Raw genomic sequence first — 14569 nt, 5'->3', positions numbered from 1 at the left:
TCTGTACAAAGACTGGCTATGAATTGCAAAAGATGTAGGATTAGAGTTGCTTGTGCTTATAGCTTATGTCTCAGTCAAAAAGGTTACATAAACTGAATTTTAGTCTTCATACTATGAAGGACTTGGTCGGTTTTGAACACTAGGGGGAGCTCTCTCCATGTGACATTTCGTGGGCTGGTTTCTGACTCCTTATAACGAGAGGCAATCCAGCCAAGTGTCTCTTGATCTAGATTACATCACACATTGGAGTCAAGGATCGACTTTAAATATTAAAATAAAACTATGAAAGTTGCAACACTGGAGTGCTCTAGAATAATGAACTTACTCTATTGTGCTTAGCAAAAGAAATATCTATTTAGAGGCTGGATGGATGGATGACTAGGTGGATGGATTTAGTATCATGAGATAGATAGATAGATAGATAGATAGATAGATAGATAGATAGATAGATAGATAGATAGCCCACATACATACATACATATAGCCTACATACATGCATACATACATACATACATACATATAGCCTACATACATACATAGATGTGTTTGTAGTTGGTTTTACATTTAATTTTCGATCTAGAATGATTATTAACAGATGACTAATTACGAATATGTATTTGTAGGCCTATTCCAATTAGTAATCCATTGGATTACTCAAATTTAGAAAATAATTGTGATAATTTCGGTTACTTTATTATTTTTCTCTCAAAATCCAGAATATGAAATTAAACGAATAGTTAATTCCAATTTATATATTGTAATTTGAATGGTGTTAATCTAGCATCTGATACAAAGATTACTGCTATTTCATTATTTCTTATTATTTATCCGGATTACTTTTTTTCAACGGTCTATCTGCAACCTAATGGATTACAGCTACCATTTTTGTAGTCTCATCACTGACATCCCGCAAGTAGCCTAACTGTTAGGCTACTCCCCATGACTAATGACACAGGTCTGTATCTTTAATCGATAATAATACGGTTCATTGATGACGAACATTTCTGTCATGAACTCAGCCCACTGCTACACAGTTTTCTTCCACTCATCACAAGGACTTTATTTGTTCTCCATCTCCTCTCTCTCTCCCCCATCTTTCTACACCGTGTACCGGCCCGCTCAAACGTGAAGCGGTTGAGCCACATTATGCAACAGACATAACCTTTACCGGCCTCCCATTGGTCGCTCGGCCTGCTTGGGGGGCGTGGTTAGAATTCTATTTCAAATACTATTGGTCGTAGATTTGCAAGGGGCGTGGCCGTGTGGTTTCATTCACAAATCTCCACCGGAGCATCAGTCCGACATGTGAACAGCCCTCTGTTTATACGGCTGAACACATGTCTCCGCTCCGCAAATGTGAGCGGAGGAAAAGACGCTTCGGCTAACCGGTGCTGGCACAAGATGGAAAACGGCAGGTTTTTATCGACGTTACTGCGTTTGTTTTCATAACGTATATGTAGCCTAATGCTGTGAAGGTCAAAATATATTAAAACGTATTGTTGTCCTGTATCACCACAACTAATGTTTTACATGAGGCGGAGCACTGCTGAAGACTGGTTGGTCCATGACTGCTAACGAGGGACAGCTATGAAAGTGCCGACTAGTCCATCTCATCACCCCCATTTCAATATAAGACCACTTGTAAGAGAGAGATAGGTAATTGTTGTATTTACTAATACAACAACAAATATAAATTAGTAAATACAATAACCCATGGTTGTATTTACTAATTTGATGACATATCAGTTGTATATTTAATGTTCATTGTCACTGTCATGATTACTGATTGATTGTCATTGATTACTGTCATTTGAATTTCAATTTAATTTAAGTTTTGTATTTCATGCCAATAAAGCACCTTGAATTGAACTGAATTGATAGGGGTGGATAACATTTTGGAATTGTTCTATGTTAGTATAGATATTGATAATTATGTACTGGGCTATTGTATAGTTTTCAAACCAAATAATCGATCACCTCAATATGAGAAGAATGTATAAACTGTGGTTTTGTTGTTTAAAATTTACATTTTTGCAATACTGTTTCTGATAGACAGTCATAGCAATAAATAAATTAAATTATTGAGAGAGAGAGAGAGATGCCTATAAAGCATATTTGAATTGAATTGAACAGAGAGAGGGCGAGAGACCAGATCCTCTACTGTCCAGTCACTGAGGCACACATGCAGCAGCATGCAAATACACAGGCAAGGGAGTTTGATGTAACATTGTTGATGTTTTACCTTTCTGCTTTGTCAAAATTGTTCAACTTTCATGTCAGTAATAGAAACGAATGAATGTAGTTGAGAGAGAGGAGGGTGAGGAAAGAGAAGGGAGAGAGATGCTGACAGACAGACACCCAGGCAGACAGACAGGTGCGGCGCACGTGAGAGAGGAGAGGCAGCAGTGTGTAATTATCTCCCAGCTGTCCTGGTTTCCGGGTGAAATCTGATACGGGGCTAGGCCTCTGCAGACACACCGAGGGAGAGAGAGAGAGCGAGAGAGAGAGAGCGAGTGGGTAGACAGTTTACATTAGTTTGTCTTTAGCCCTCTGTCTTCCCTCAGGTGGATCAGATTTCTGTTGTGGCATCTACCTTTCACCACACCTGTGTGTTTGTTAGACTATACCTGAACTCCTGCATGCTTTCACTGTGAGGAAGGCTTTACTGCATGTGTCCTCCAGCTAAAGACATCAGAGGAACATTAAAAATATAATACTCTACATGATTGAAAGAAATAAAGCTCTCTCTGACATAAACCATACCACCGCAGGCTCATCATACAGCTGCATTGACCTATACCCTCTATGTCACTTGAGGACTCATGTTTCAACGGTATCCTATATCTATAAAGCCTTATTGTAACTTCAAACACAACATAACTTATTTTATTTGGGAGGTGCATCATAGCCCAGGATGAGCATGGCCCAATTCTCCAAATTATGAACTCGTTGAAGTACCAGTTTGGTGCATCTGCACTTTGACCCAGTTCATCATTAAAAGCTCCATCCATTGGCTTAGGCTTAAAACAGAACGTGTTATTGAATTCTCAAGTCTGTCAATACAAGGGAGGGGAACGAAAAGAGGATGGAGAGAGAGAAAAAAACATACAGTTTCCAGGTGGGGGATGGGAGATGGAGAGATGGAAATGAGGGGGGTGGTCGTCAGCACCCATGAACTCAGAGGAGGTTCATGTGCTGCAGAGGAATGCATTGGGGGGAGGTAAGCCTTTTCCATCGACTTGGTGTCTATTACGTATACACAAACAGAAACCTCCCCCATTGGTTTACTATTACCAAAGGTTAACTATATTGTGTTTTGACAAAAGGAGGGGCTAATTTGCTCACCTGGTGATGAGGTTACTGTGTGACTATAGATGGTAAAAATGCTCAAAGACAGGTTTGTTGATCACACAAGGACACACAGCCTGTTGTGTATGTTGAGGAGAGGGGTCGTTGGGTTCATGTGTATATTGGATGTATAGTGGGGGAAGGGAAGCCCTCCAGCCCTGACATGCAAGGTGCTTAGAGGCACGAAGGACTCTCCATGCTATAGCCCAGTATTTCACATCTAAAAATACCAATAAATCCCACCACAATGACTGACTTACAATTAAGGCCTCATGACTAGAGTAGATACTGATGCTTGCTTCACATACTATTAGTGACAGATGATGGGTGTGTGTGTGTGTGTCGCCTATATGCTGGTAGTATGTAGCATGTTGTGAATGGAGGTCAGTAAGTTCACTCTGTAGTAACCTACAGGAGGTGGGGAAGCTCACATGGTTATACATCATGCCTCTCGAGAAAGGACTCACACTATCCTCCATTATGGTCAAATCCACATCATTTAGGTTTTGATGTATTAGTGATCTTAATTAAACAATGGAGAAAAGCATCCATGCTGACATTAGGGGGTAATAAAAAATGAAAATACCAAAAATATTGTACAATTTCTCTCTTTTCTTTTTAACTGTTAGAGAGAGAGAGAGAGAGAGCGAGTGGGTAGACAGTTTACATTAGTTTGTCTTTAGCCCTCTGTCTTCCCTCAGGTGGATCAGATTTCTGTTGTGGCATCTACCTTTCACCACACCTGTGTGTTTGTTAGACTATACCTGAACTCCTGCATGCTTTCACTGTGAGGAAGGCTTTACTGCATGTGTCCTCCAGCTAAAGACATCAGAGGAACATTAAAAATATAATACTCTACATGATTGAAAGAAATAAAGCTCTCTCTGACATAAACCATACTAGCGTAGGCTCATGATACAGCTGTGTTGACCTATACCCTCCATGTCACTTGAGGACTCATGTTTCAGCGGTATCCTATATCTATAAAGCCTTATTGTAACTTCAAACACAACATAACTTATTTTATTTGGGAGGTGCATCATAGCCCACGATGAGCATGGCTCAATTCTCCAAATTATGAACTCGTTGAAGTACCAGTTTGGTGCATCTGCACTTTGACCGTTCATCAACAAAAGCTCCATCCATTGGCTTAGGCTTAAAACAGAACGTGTTATTGAATTCTCAAGTCTGTCAATACAAGGGAGGGGAACGAAAAGAGGATGGAGAGAGAGAAAAACTCACACAGTTTCCAGGTGGGGGATGGGAGGAAGGGGGATGGGAGATGGAGAAATGGAAATGAGGGGGGTGGTCGTCAGCACCCATGAACTCAGAGGAGGTTCATTGGGTTCATGTGCTGCAGAGGAATGCAGGGGGGGGGGGGTAAGCCTTTTCCATCGACTTGGTATACACAAACAGAAACCTCCCCCCTTGGTTTACTATTACCAAAGGTTAACTATATTGTGTTTTGACAAAAGGAGGGGCTACTTTGCTCACCTGGTGATGAGGTTACTGTGTGACTATAGATGGTAAAAATGCTCAGACAGGTATTGTCGATCACACAAGGACACACAGCCTGTTGTGTATGTTGAGGAGAGGGGTCGTTGGGTTCATGTGTATATTGGATGTATAGTGGGGGAAGGGAAGCCCTCCGTCCCTGACATGCAAGGCGCTTAGAGGCACGAAGGACTCTTCATGCTATAGCCCAGTATTTCACATCTAAAAATACCAATAAATGACTGACTTACAATTAAGGCCTCATGACGAGAGTAGATACTGATGCTATATGCTGGTAGTATGTAGCATGTTGTGAATGGAGGTCAGTGAGTTCACTCTGTAGTAACCTACAGGAGGTGGGGAAGCTCACATGGTTATACATCATGCCTCTCTCCATTATGGTCAAATCCACATCATTTAAGTTTTGATGTATTAGTGATCTTAATTAAACAATGGAGAAAAGCATCCATGCTGCCATTAGGGGGTAATAAAAAATGAAAATAGGCCTACCAAAAATATTGTACAATTTATCTCTTTTCTTTTTAACTGTTATGTTTAACCATACTGATCTTGTTTTGTGATCTAAAATAAAACAGTTTTTTAAGCAAAGAGAATAGCATATTTGAAGGTCCCGGAATGTTACTGAGTATTTTGGCCGCGAAGCCTGTTTGCTTGTTGAGGTAGACAAGACAACCAACGCAAATACAGAAAGTACAAATCTCATTGAATGAAATGTACGAAAAATGCTATAGTAGCCTAATCCAATGTGATATTATACAAATATCACAGCAAAACTCCCTATAGGAATTATATTGGAATACTATAGGCAAATTAAAGGGTAAAGGTAAACTCCAGGCAATGTGTTATAAAAGTCACGTCTTTTATTTGGTTTTTCATGTGTAGCCTAATGTGCTGCATCCTATGCGCAATAGGCTACACACCGACACATCGAATTTACCCTCGAAAGGTGTTATTTAGAGGCTGGAGAGAGGGAGAGGTGTAGCCTACATGGGCAACTAATTCAACATCGTTTGATGGTGGAAATTGAATCCTGTCACTGAAGTGGCAGTGAGGAGACGATTATATTGCCTTGAGACTGTAATTTCTGACACTAGATTTGAAGTTCACACTAGAGTTGAAGAAGTCCGCTCATGTAGAGGAGAGCATATCCCAGTAATTCGGATGTCACATGTTGATACTGACATGTTGTGCTGGATGGTGAGTTGTCATGTAGGCTACCCGGCATTAACGTGGGTAGCCTACATGCAGACAGCCATCAACTTCATTTCTGACTTTGAATTAGGCCTATTTTCCTCTGGATAGACGGGCCGTTATTAAGTCTATGTAATAAACGCGAACAACAAAGGAAAAAGTGTTTATGTCTGTCTAGAAGCTACTGGGTCTCGCTACCATTTATACTGGTGTATTCACGTGGGCACAATCCAGACAACTAGTAGCCTACCAGATTATTTTTTGTCTTTGCACTAGGTTTACTCTCTCCTGGTTAGAAGGGCATCATCTATTAGTGGGCATGTGTAAACAAGATGGGCAGCGAGGGTGATAATTCGTTTATTTTCCTCTGATGCCCACTTGTTCTCACTGCATTAGCACAGTTATTTCTTCAAATATAGCCTTACCATCATGATCGGTGAGCTGTATTGCATAAGGATTCTTACATTGTGGCGCGTTCACAGTGTGCGCGTGCGTATATTTTGGAGAGGGGGTGCAGAATAACTGTATAAAGAAGATGCATAGAACATAATGTACATCTCTCGGGCCTACCGGGGCGCAGTATAGTCTATGCCGTGGCGCGTGCGTGTGTTTACACCCGTTCGCCGTAGTAGAGCTGCCCTGCCCTACACACACGAGCGACACATGAGTGGGCAGGGCCTTGAGTGCCCGGGCCGGCGTCCAATCCCCGGCTAGTAGAGCAATCACTGGCTGGAAGAATCCGCCAATGGAGCGCGCCGCTGTCAGTCCGGCCGCCAATGGAATGCGCACAGAATGCGGGCACGTGGACCCGTGCACATGTTGACGCTCGTAAACTGCCGAGAGAAAGAGCTAGCAAAGACACAAGCCAATGAGCGGCCGGTTGATGTGTGAGCTGAGGCTGGGCGCCCCGATGCTGCTCCAGCTCCGAAGTCTGTAACGGATCTGTCGTTTCAAAGTACGGGAGAGAGCCGTTAAAAATTGTTTCTGCCAACCGTGGCCGCTGCAGCTGCTGTTTTTATATTGCACAATTGAAGGTGAGTTTCTCCCATATTTTGTTGTATTGTAGCTAACGATTTCCGAAGTTGGCCGGCTCGCCTAGAGGAATTTCCTGTCCCGGTATATCTTGTATGGGTTAGGCTTCAATTTGTATGGAAATCTTTGTTAATATAGGGACTATTCTTTATCATTTGTTTTGTTCTATTACTAATATTATTGAATAAGGTGTGATTGCCAATGGTTTTATTTTGTCAATACAATATACATTTATAAATAATGATTGTAATTTGCCTTTTTGTTATAAACATTAGGGTCGTAATCTGATATTTCAAGTTATATTACGGCATTGGTTTAGTAATTTATGTGGAAGCATATAGGCTATATGCCGATGCCGCTGTAGAATAGTGTCTGTTGTGGGCATCATGGTTCACGGACCCAGACAGGCAGCCAACACCTGAGACGCAGCCTCATTCCTCTGTGGTCCATAGCCTACCTGTGTAGACACACACACACACACACACACACACACACACACACACACATCATCATCATCATCATCATCATCATCATCCCCCTATATGGACTATAAACACGAGATGAAAGAGGCATGGAAAAAAGAGGAATAAAGACCAAACCTAGCTGTGGTTTCCACAATGTTTCAGTTGACTCAGATACATGTAAACTAGATGACAGATAGTTTTAAGAGAAAACAACTAGCCTATTTTATATAGAAGCCATGTAAATGTTTAAAAATGTGTCTGTGTGGGGCTAGACATTTTGTCTGTGATAATAGCTGAATGGTTCCTAATGGTGATGCCGTTGAGCAGGCATGTTGAAATCAATGCTTTCTATGTCCCTGAAACTAAGATATTGTGTAGACTCAGTAAATGGTTCTTGCTGTGTTGCCTCTGTGTAAGCACACTGTACATTTTTATCACTGTGTATTTCGCTCTTTTTTGTCTGTGTGTGTTTATAGACTTTATTCGTAATATTGATAAACATTGCTGCTTACACATTTGTGCCCGTGTGTGTACTAGTTGAGTGTGTTCTTGTGATCCCCTCCTAATTTCCCCCTCCGTGTATTAGTGGGATCAGAGACCAGCAGACCAGTAAGGGACTTAGATTACAGGGAGAGAGTAAGAAAGGGAAAGAGAGAGAAAGGCACATGGCCAGAGATACTGAATGTAAAATGTGAGCAAAAGAGGAGGAGGGCTGGAAGCAGGAAGGAAAGAGGAGCACCAGCTCGTGTGCATAATGAGCAGGATGAGCTAAAGAGAGAGAGAGAGATGAGAGGCATACAGAAACACTGCCGGAGAGGAAAGAGGGAGGTTAGTGTGTGTGAATCCAAGGGGGGATGGAGAGCAAGCCTGAGACAGAGGGGAGGGGCTAGAGAGAGCGCTGGAGGCAGTGAGAGAGAGCGAGAGAGAGACTGCCTTTTTCTGATTCCACTACTGCTTACTCTACAAGCACCCTTCCCCCTCACATTTTACTCTCCTCTCTGGTCTCCACTCTCCTCAATGGGAGCCAGACATGCACTACCATTGTGTGCCTACTGCCTACCCCCAGTCCCAGTCGCACTCTACACCATGTTAAACTAGGCCACTGGTATACCCACCATTTTGAATAATTGGGGTTATTATTTTTGGGAGGGAGGTTGAAAAAAAAAATGTATGAGTAGTGCCAAATGGAAGGCAGTGCTTTACAATGATGTTTCTCTCTCACTCTCTCTGTCTTTCTCTTCCTGTCTATCTGCCTCCCTGTCTCCATTTGTCTTGCCTCTCACTTGAGTAACAACTTAGATCACGCTGGTTTCGGGCATGCAGCCAGGCCTCACTGTTTCTCAGTTGAACTGACTGTAATAATAACGTTTCTGTTCTAATGCTGAACCTCTGCTGCTTCCCTTTCGGCAGAGATGCAGTCCCAGGGCAGCACTTCCTCCCAGCCCTCCTTCGACTCGCTGAGCTCCAGTGACAGCTTCTTGTTCAGCGACTCAGAGCAGGCGGAGGACGACACCGACGTCTTCCTGACTGACGGCTCCCCCTCCATGATCATCGGCGGAGCGGGCGGGGTGGCGACCGGCGGAGGCGGGGGATCGGAGAGCCCCGGGTCCCAGTGGGCGTGCGACGGCTTCACCGACAAAGAGGAAGAGGAGGAGTCGAACAGGTCGCAGAACAGCCGCGGGGCTCGCATCAGGACGGGCGAGACCGACACCGCCGGCCGCAGCCCCAAGTCCCAGGGAGACCTGCTGTTCGCTCAGAAGGTGAGGGAGTTCAGCTGCAGACAGGGAGAGGAGAGGGACAGGTGGGGGGGTGAAAAAAAGGGGGGATGGTGAGAAGCGAGATGACAGAGCAAGAGTTACGTTCAGTACGAGAGGAGGGGAAGGGTGCAGGGGGAACCACAGCAGCTCATTCAGACAGCAAGGCCTATCCCGAACCCAGTGGTAATCCATCTTCCCTCCCTCCCTCTCTCTCTGTCAGTGTGCTGAGCTGCAGGGTTTTGTCAGGCCCCTTCTGGAGCTGCTGAATGGACTGAAGAGGGGACGATTCGACCGTGGTAAGCATCCTTACATCATTACCTGTACCTCTCTGTGTTTAGCTGGGAATGTGCGCACACTGTAGTCGCTAGTTGTGTAAGTTGTATGCGCTGAGCACATATGACCCGAGCCGCCTCTATCCAGTGCAAAAGAAAGCGTTCCTTTCTGCAGCAGTCTGTATTGACCCAGCCTATTGATGTAGTCTACAGTGCAGTGTGTGTGAAGAGACACTGTCTAGTGGCTGGTTTACTCCCACGCCACAGTGTACTGATATCACAAGTGCGAGTGGTGTGCAGGCTGTTCCTCTATGAAAGCAGTATGTACTTGTGTGTGTTTGAGAGTGCGCCGCATAGCACCACCTTTGTGTTAAGTGACTCTTTTTGTGTGTGTGTGCATGTGTGTGACAGAGAGAGAGAGAAAGTGAAAGTATGTCTGCATGCATCTTTTGTAACTATCAAGTCTCTGAATGCAAATGCTGACTCGAAGATTATGTTTATGATTGACAGGTCTGAGTAGTTTCCAGCAGAGCGTTGCCATGGACCGAATCCAGAGGATCGTGGGGGTTTTACAGAGACCCAACAGCGGGTAAGATGTCATCCCCACTGTCCCACCCACACTGCCAAAATACCCCCCTCCCCTTGCCTCATGTCCTCCACTGCTTCTTCTCTTCTTGTCCCGCCCTCCCTCACTAAGTACTACCTTTTGCCAAACCACCTGGACCTAGACAGGTGGATTTGAGAGTGTACATGATTATTAAATTGTAGTTATGATAGGACAAGACCAGTGAGGCAGTCTTCCATTTCAAAGCTCTGTCTCCTGTTTCATGTTTTATTGAACAGTCCTTATGGTAGGTAGAATTACAGCATTCACCAGCCTCGCAGAGAAACCTCAAACATGAGATGAAAGTTTTGTCTAGATCTATGCAGGACGATAAACCCCAAAGCTTTGTTATACACAATAATGCAATTTCATTCCTATCTGTGCATCACTGTTTATTTCTCTCTTTCTGCTTTCTCTGTGTTTTTGTAGGGAGAAGTACCTGAACACTCTGCTGCAGGTGGAGATGATGTTGAAGCTTTGGTTTCCTCAGATCTCCACCCTCTCTGTCCCTGCAGCCTCCAGCTCCGCCACACCCCCTAATCTCTCCCCCCAGGATGCACCCAGCACCACCCCTCCACACAAGCACAGGGATCAGCTGCATATTCCTGTCAAGGTGAGAGCACATGCATGCATGCCTGTGCATGTGAGCACACACATACACACACAAGCATATTCCTACAAAGTACTATATTCTCTGGAAACTTATTCTCTTGCTCATTTTACAGAAGCGCAGACTCAGCTGGACAGGTACAGACTCCCCCACACCTTCCCCTGTGCTCCTCAAGCGCCCTCGCACCAGTGGAGAAGAGATGAAGAAGAAGCAAGACGTTGATGGAGGGGAGAGTCATCTTCCATCATTGGCATCAGATGCACTCCAAAACCCACAGGGTGCAGCCAGCGACAGCCAGCTAGATGAGGACAGAAAGGGAAAAGACAATGACAGCAAGGCAAGAGGCGAGCCATCCAACTACAAGGCAGGCCAGTGCTCTGAACCCAGCCTGACATGGGTCCATGTTGCCCCCATCCTGTCCCCACCAAAGGCCTGCCCTTCGCACAAGGCCGCCGCAGTGGCAGGTAACAATGAAAACCAGCTTGTCACTGCTGTCCCTCCTCCCAGCAGCAGGCGCAGTCCAGCCACACAAGACAGCTCCATCTCCTCCACCACACCCTACAAGCACCCCAAAAATCAAAAGAAGCCAATCCGGTGCCAAAGCCAGCCTGTTGCTGGGCAACAAAGTCAGAGTGAGACTTTAGAGACCTGTCAGGGCCAAAGCCAGTCTCCTCCAGTCACACTTAAGCCTTTGCCCAGGGTTTGCCCCGCCCCCGTCGAGACCTGATGCACTGAGCATGCACAGAACCAGCAGTCTAGCTTTGCTACACCGCCAGGCTAAATCTGCTGTGACAGAAAGAGGGGAAGAGGCTGGAGGGCTACGATTATAGACGCATATAAGAGAGGAAGGGAGGAAGAATAGGCGCTTAGATGTTGAGGACAATGTTTTAAATGATGGAGCGCAAGCAACCCCCTGTCAAGACAAGACCACAATTACAACAGTTGTTTCAAACAGCAACGGGACAAAATGGGGTTATATGTATCAAATCTGTGTTGATAATCACATAATAATCTAAATATTTGCACAATAGTGGTTGTGGTTGAGGGGGTTGGGAAGGAACACCTAAAGCCTAAAGGCTGTTTACAGATTATTGAGTAATGACCAAGTCTTTAAATGATCTGCCACAGAGGAGAGATTTTTAAGAATTTGGAGGAGCAACTAATGATTTCGTCTTGGCATCAAAGGAATCATAATATTGAGAGATGACTGTTTCAGCAGACATCGAACTTGAGGGCCACACGCTCCATTTGCAAATAGGTGAATTCATGTCAATATTCAGTGTGAGAGTTTCTGAGGTTTATCGTGATGGGGAGAAAGCTCAAGTCATAACTCCAGTTAGGATTCAATCCAGAGTGAGTAACACAGGGTCAGTCTGAGTGAACTGTATTTGATTCTTATGGCAGCAGACAAGTATGACTTTATCTTCGCTTGTAGATAGAAAAGAGGCGTCCGGCTTGAAGAGGAATAGTGACGAGGCAAAGTCATTCAAAAACCTTTTAGCTCGTGATATGAGAAATACCGTGTACAGAACACAGCGTCCGCGTGCGGTGCGTTAAAGTCATTGGGGACCGTTGGAAAAAATGATGTCATCAACTCACGAATGTAATCCAAGAACTGTTTGGGCACTTGGCTGGCGAATCTGTGGCAACGCATCAAGAGAAGTGACATCACAGCGATCAGAGGTCGCAGAACTTGTCATGCTGTGGGTCAGACGTTTCCTCCCGGTCCCAAACTGGACGGGGGAAGTTGGAAACGTCGTGAAAATCCAACATAGACTTTGAAGACCAGCCCGAGGAAAAATAACGACCACTCAAAGACAGATGACACTTGAGTCCCACAGTTTATTTATTCATGTGTTGATCTGACGCTGCATTTATTTATTGTTTGTATTTATTTATTGGGCAGCTGAATTTTGCCTGCTGTGCACTTGCATAGTTTGGCCTACAATTTTGAGAGGCAGTTGGGAAGATGCTGTATCAGTTTGTTTGTGTTTTTTATTGCTATCATTGAGGAAAAAGAAGGAAATGAAAACTAATGATTGGACTACTGTGCCTTTACCAAATAGGATGTGTTCAGAAAAGCATTCGGTGCTTTCAATGCATTCATACTGCGTTTTGATTGTTTGCTTGTATTTCACACAAACCAATACACAGTCAATCACGAAAGCCTACATGTAGTCTTCATTCTCATCTTGCTTCTATTTGTCTGTTGGGTGAAGTTACAGACAGTTCTGGCACCAACAGCAACAAACTATCTACTGCTTCCAAGCCAGTAGCCAACTATAGTATTCTGATGTCTATATCAAAACTGCCTACGACTCTAACTTTTACATGTACCAACAGCAGTGGCTAATTTATTTCATGTAGTATGAAAGTGTACCCTTCTTTTGATTTGGTTCTGCTGAATAGAGGAATAGACTGAACTGCACTTATATCCGGTGCTCTTGAAAACTTGAAAAACAATGGAGGAAACATATAAAGAAAGGGAGGAAATCTTTATTTTGCACCAACATCTTCTGCTGCTATGGTAGTCTAATTCCAATTCTGATCTCTTTATTTGGAAAAATCTGCTCACAATATTCTCCTAAATGTAGCATGGGTTTTGGTGATGTGATTGGATTTACCTATATTGGGAAAGTATTGTACATATTAGCCTAAAATATTTTTAAAATTGGTATGAGTGGTTAATAAACTACTTACCTAACTAGATAGGGGAGAAATCCTCTGTAAAGTATTAGTGAAATATATTTACCAGACTCCTCCAACAAGCACCACATGTGAACACAGAGCCAATGGCAGCCTCCATGTTACTGTCTATGTTTTGGAGTAAGGAGTGTTCGAGCCCTCAGCCACAGACCCAGGGTCAGATTGTCCTATCCCGTCCTATCTCTACCCGTGACGGTGTGATGTGTAAGACGCTGACTCCAGATCAGTGGCTGGGGGTTGTCTTCCACCCCACTCCCTGTTTTTATACAGTTGTGGTATGACAGAGAAACCAATTGCACTTATTTTTTCTTTGTTGTTGACGTCTTTTTCATGTATGTTTTCTACTGCGCCGACCACTGCTGACTGGTCAGAAATAATATGTCTTGTTTATTTTAACTGCCTTCTCTTATATTGTAAAAGCTGACTGTAGTTCCCCTCCCTCTCTCCTCCCTACCTCTCCTCCCCTCCCCCACTCTGCTGCATTCGTCTGCCCTTGCCCTCTCCCTGATTCTCTCCTTCATCTCCCACAATCCCTCTCTATCTCTCTTTCTAATTTTTAACTCTCTCTCTTTCTCTCACCCCATCTTTACATGATATTACTCTTCTGGCTACTTTTTTCAATAATGATACAAAAGGAAAAATCTTTTAATAAATGACACATTTTTGAAAAAAACAAAAACAAGCTGAGTTGTCTGGCTTTTTTTCTGTCTTGTGTGTTTGTACATTTCTGCATATGTTCACACATTTGCATAATGTTCCTGTTTATGTTTTTGCGATACAGATTTGACTAATATGATATGAGTAACAGTTTTTAGGAGAGTGGCTCTGCCTAAACAGACGTGTGACTCAATGGGGTGCAGATTTACAGACTGTACATTTTGAGAGGGGTGTGTGTGGGTGTGTGTGTTGGGGGGGTGGGGGAGGGTGAAGGGTAGAGAGAAGGAGGGGTGGCAGGGTGTGTGAGACTGAGCCTCAGTAATCTGGCTGGCAGTAGTGGGGGGGCTGGCTGATCCTCCAACCAGCTGCTACTACGGACCGCACAGACTACTGTAGTTTCTATGAGTTTATAT

At 43.9% G+C, this 14569-nt stretch overlaps 1 protein-coding gene across 1 annotated transcript; it reads left to right on the top strand.

Moving 5' to 3' along the window:
* Positions 1-6944: 6944 nt before the first annotated feature.
* LOC139908884 (uncharacterized) lies at positions 6945-14154 on the top strand. Its single transcript, XM_071895742.1, has 6 exons — positions 6945-7088; positions 8961-9310; positions 9528-9603; positions 10090-10168; positions 10613-10796; positions 10909-14154. Exons 2-6 carry the CDS (start codon positions 8963-8965, stop codon positions 11518-11520), a joined length of 1299 nt encoding a protein of 432 aa, XP_071751843.1. The 5' UTR covers positions 6945-7088; positions 8961-8962; the 3' UTR covers positions 11521-14154.
* Positions 14155-14569: the final 415 nt, after the last annotated feature.

This window comes from Centroberyx gerrardi, chromosome 12, assembly GCF_048128805.1.
Source record: "Centroberyx gerrardi isolate f3 chromosome 12, fCenGer3.hap1.cur.20231027, whole genome shotgun sequence".
In the NCBI taxonomy this organism is placed as follows: Eukaryota; Metazoa; Chordata; class Actinopteri; order Beryciformes; family Berycidae; genus Centroberyx; species Centroberyx gerrardi.
This window is presented reverse-complemented; position numbering and strand designations above follow the sequence as displayed.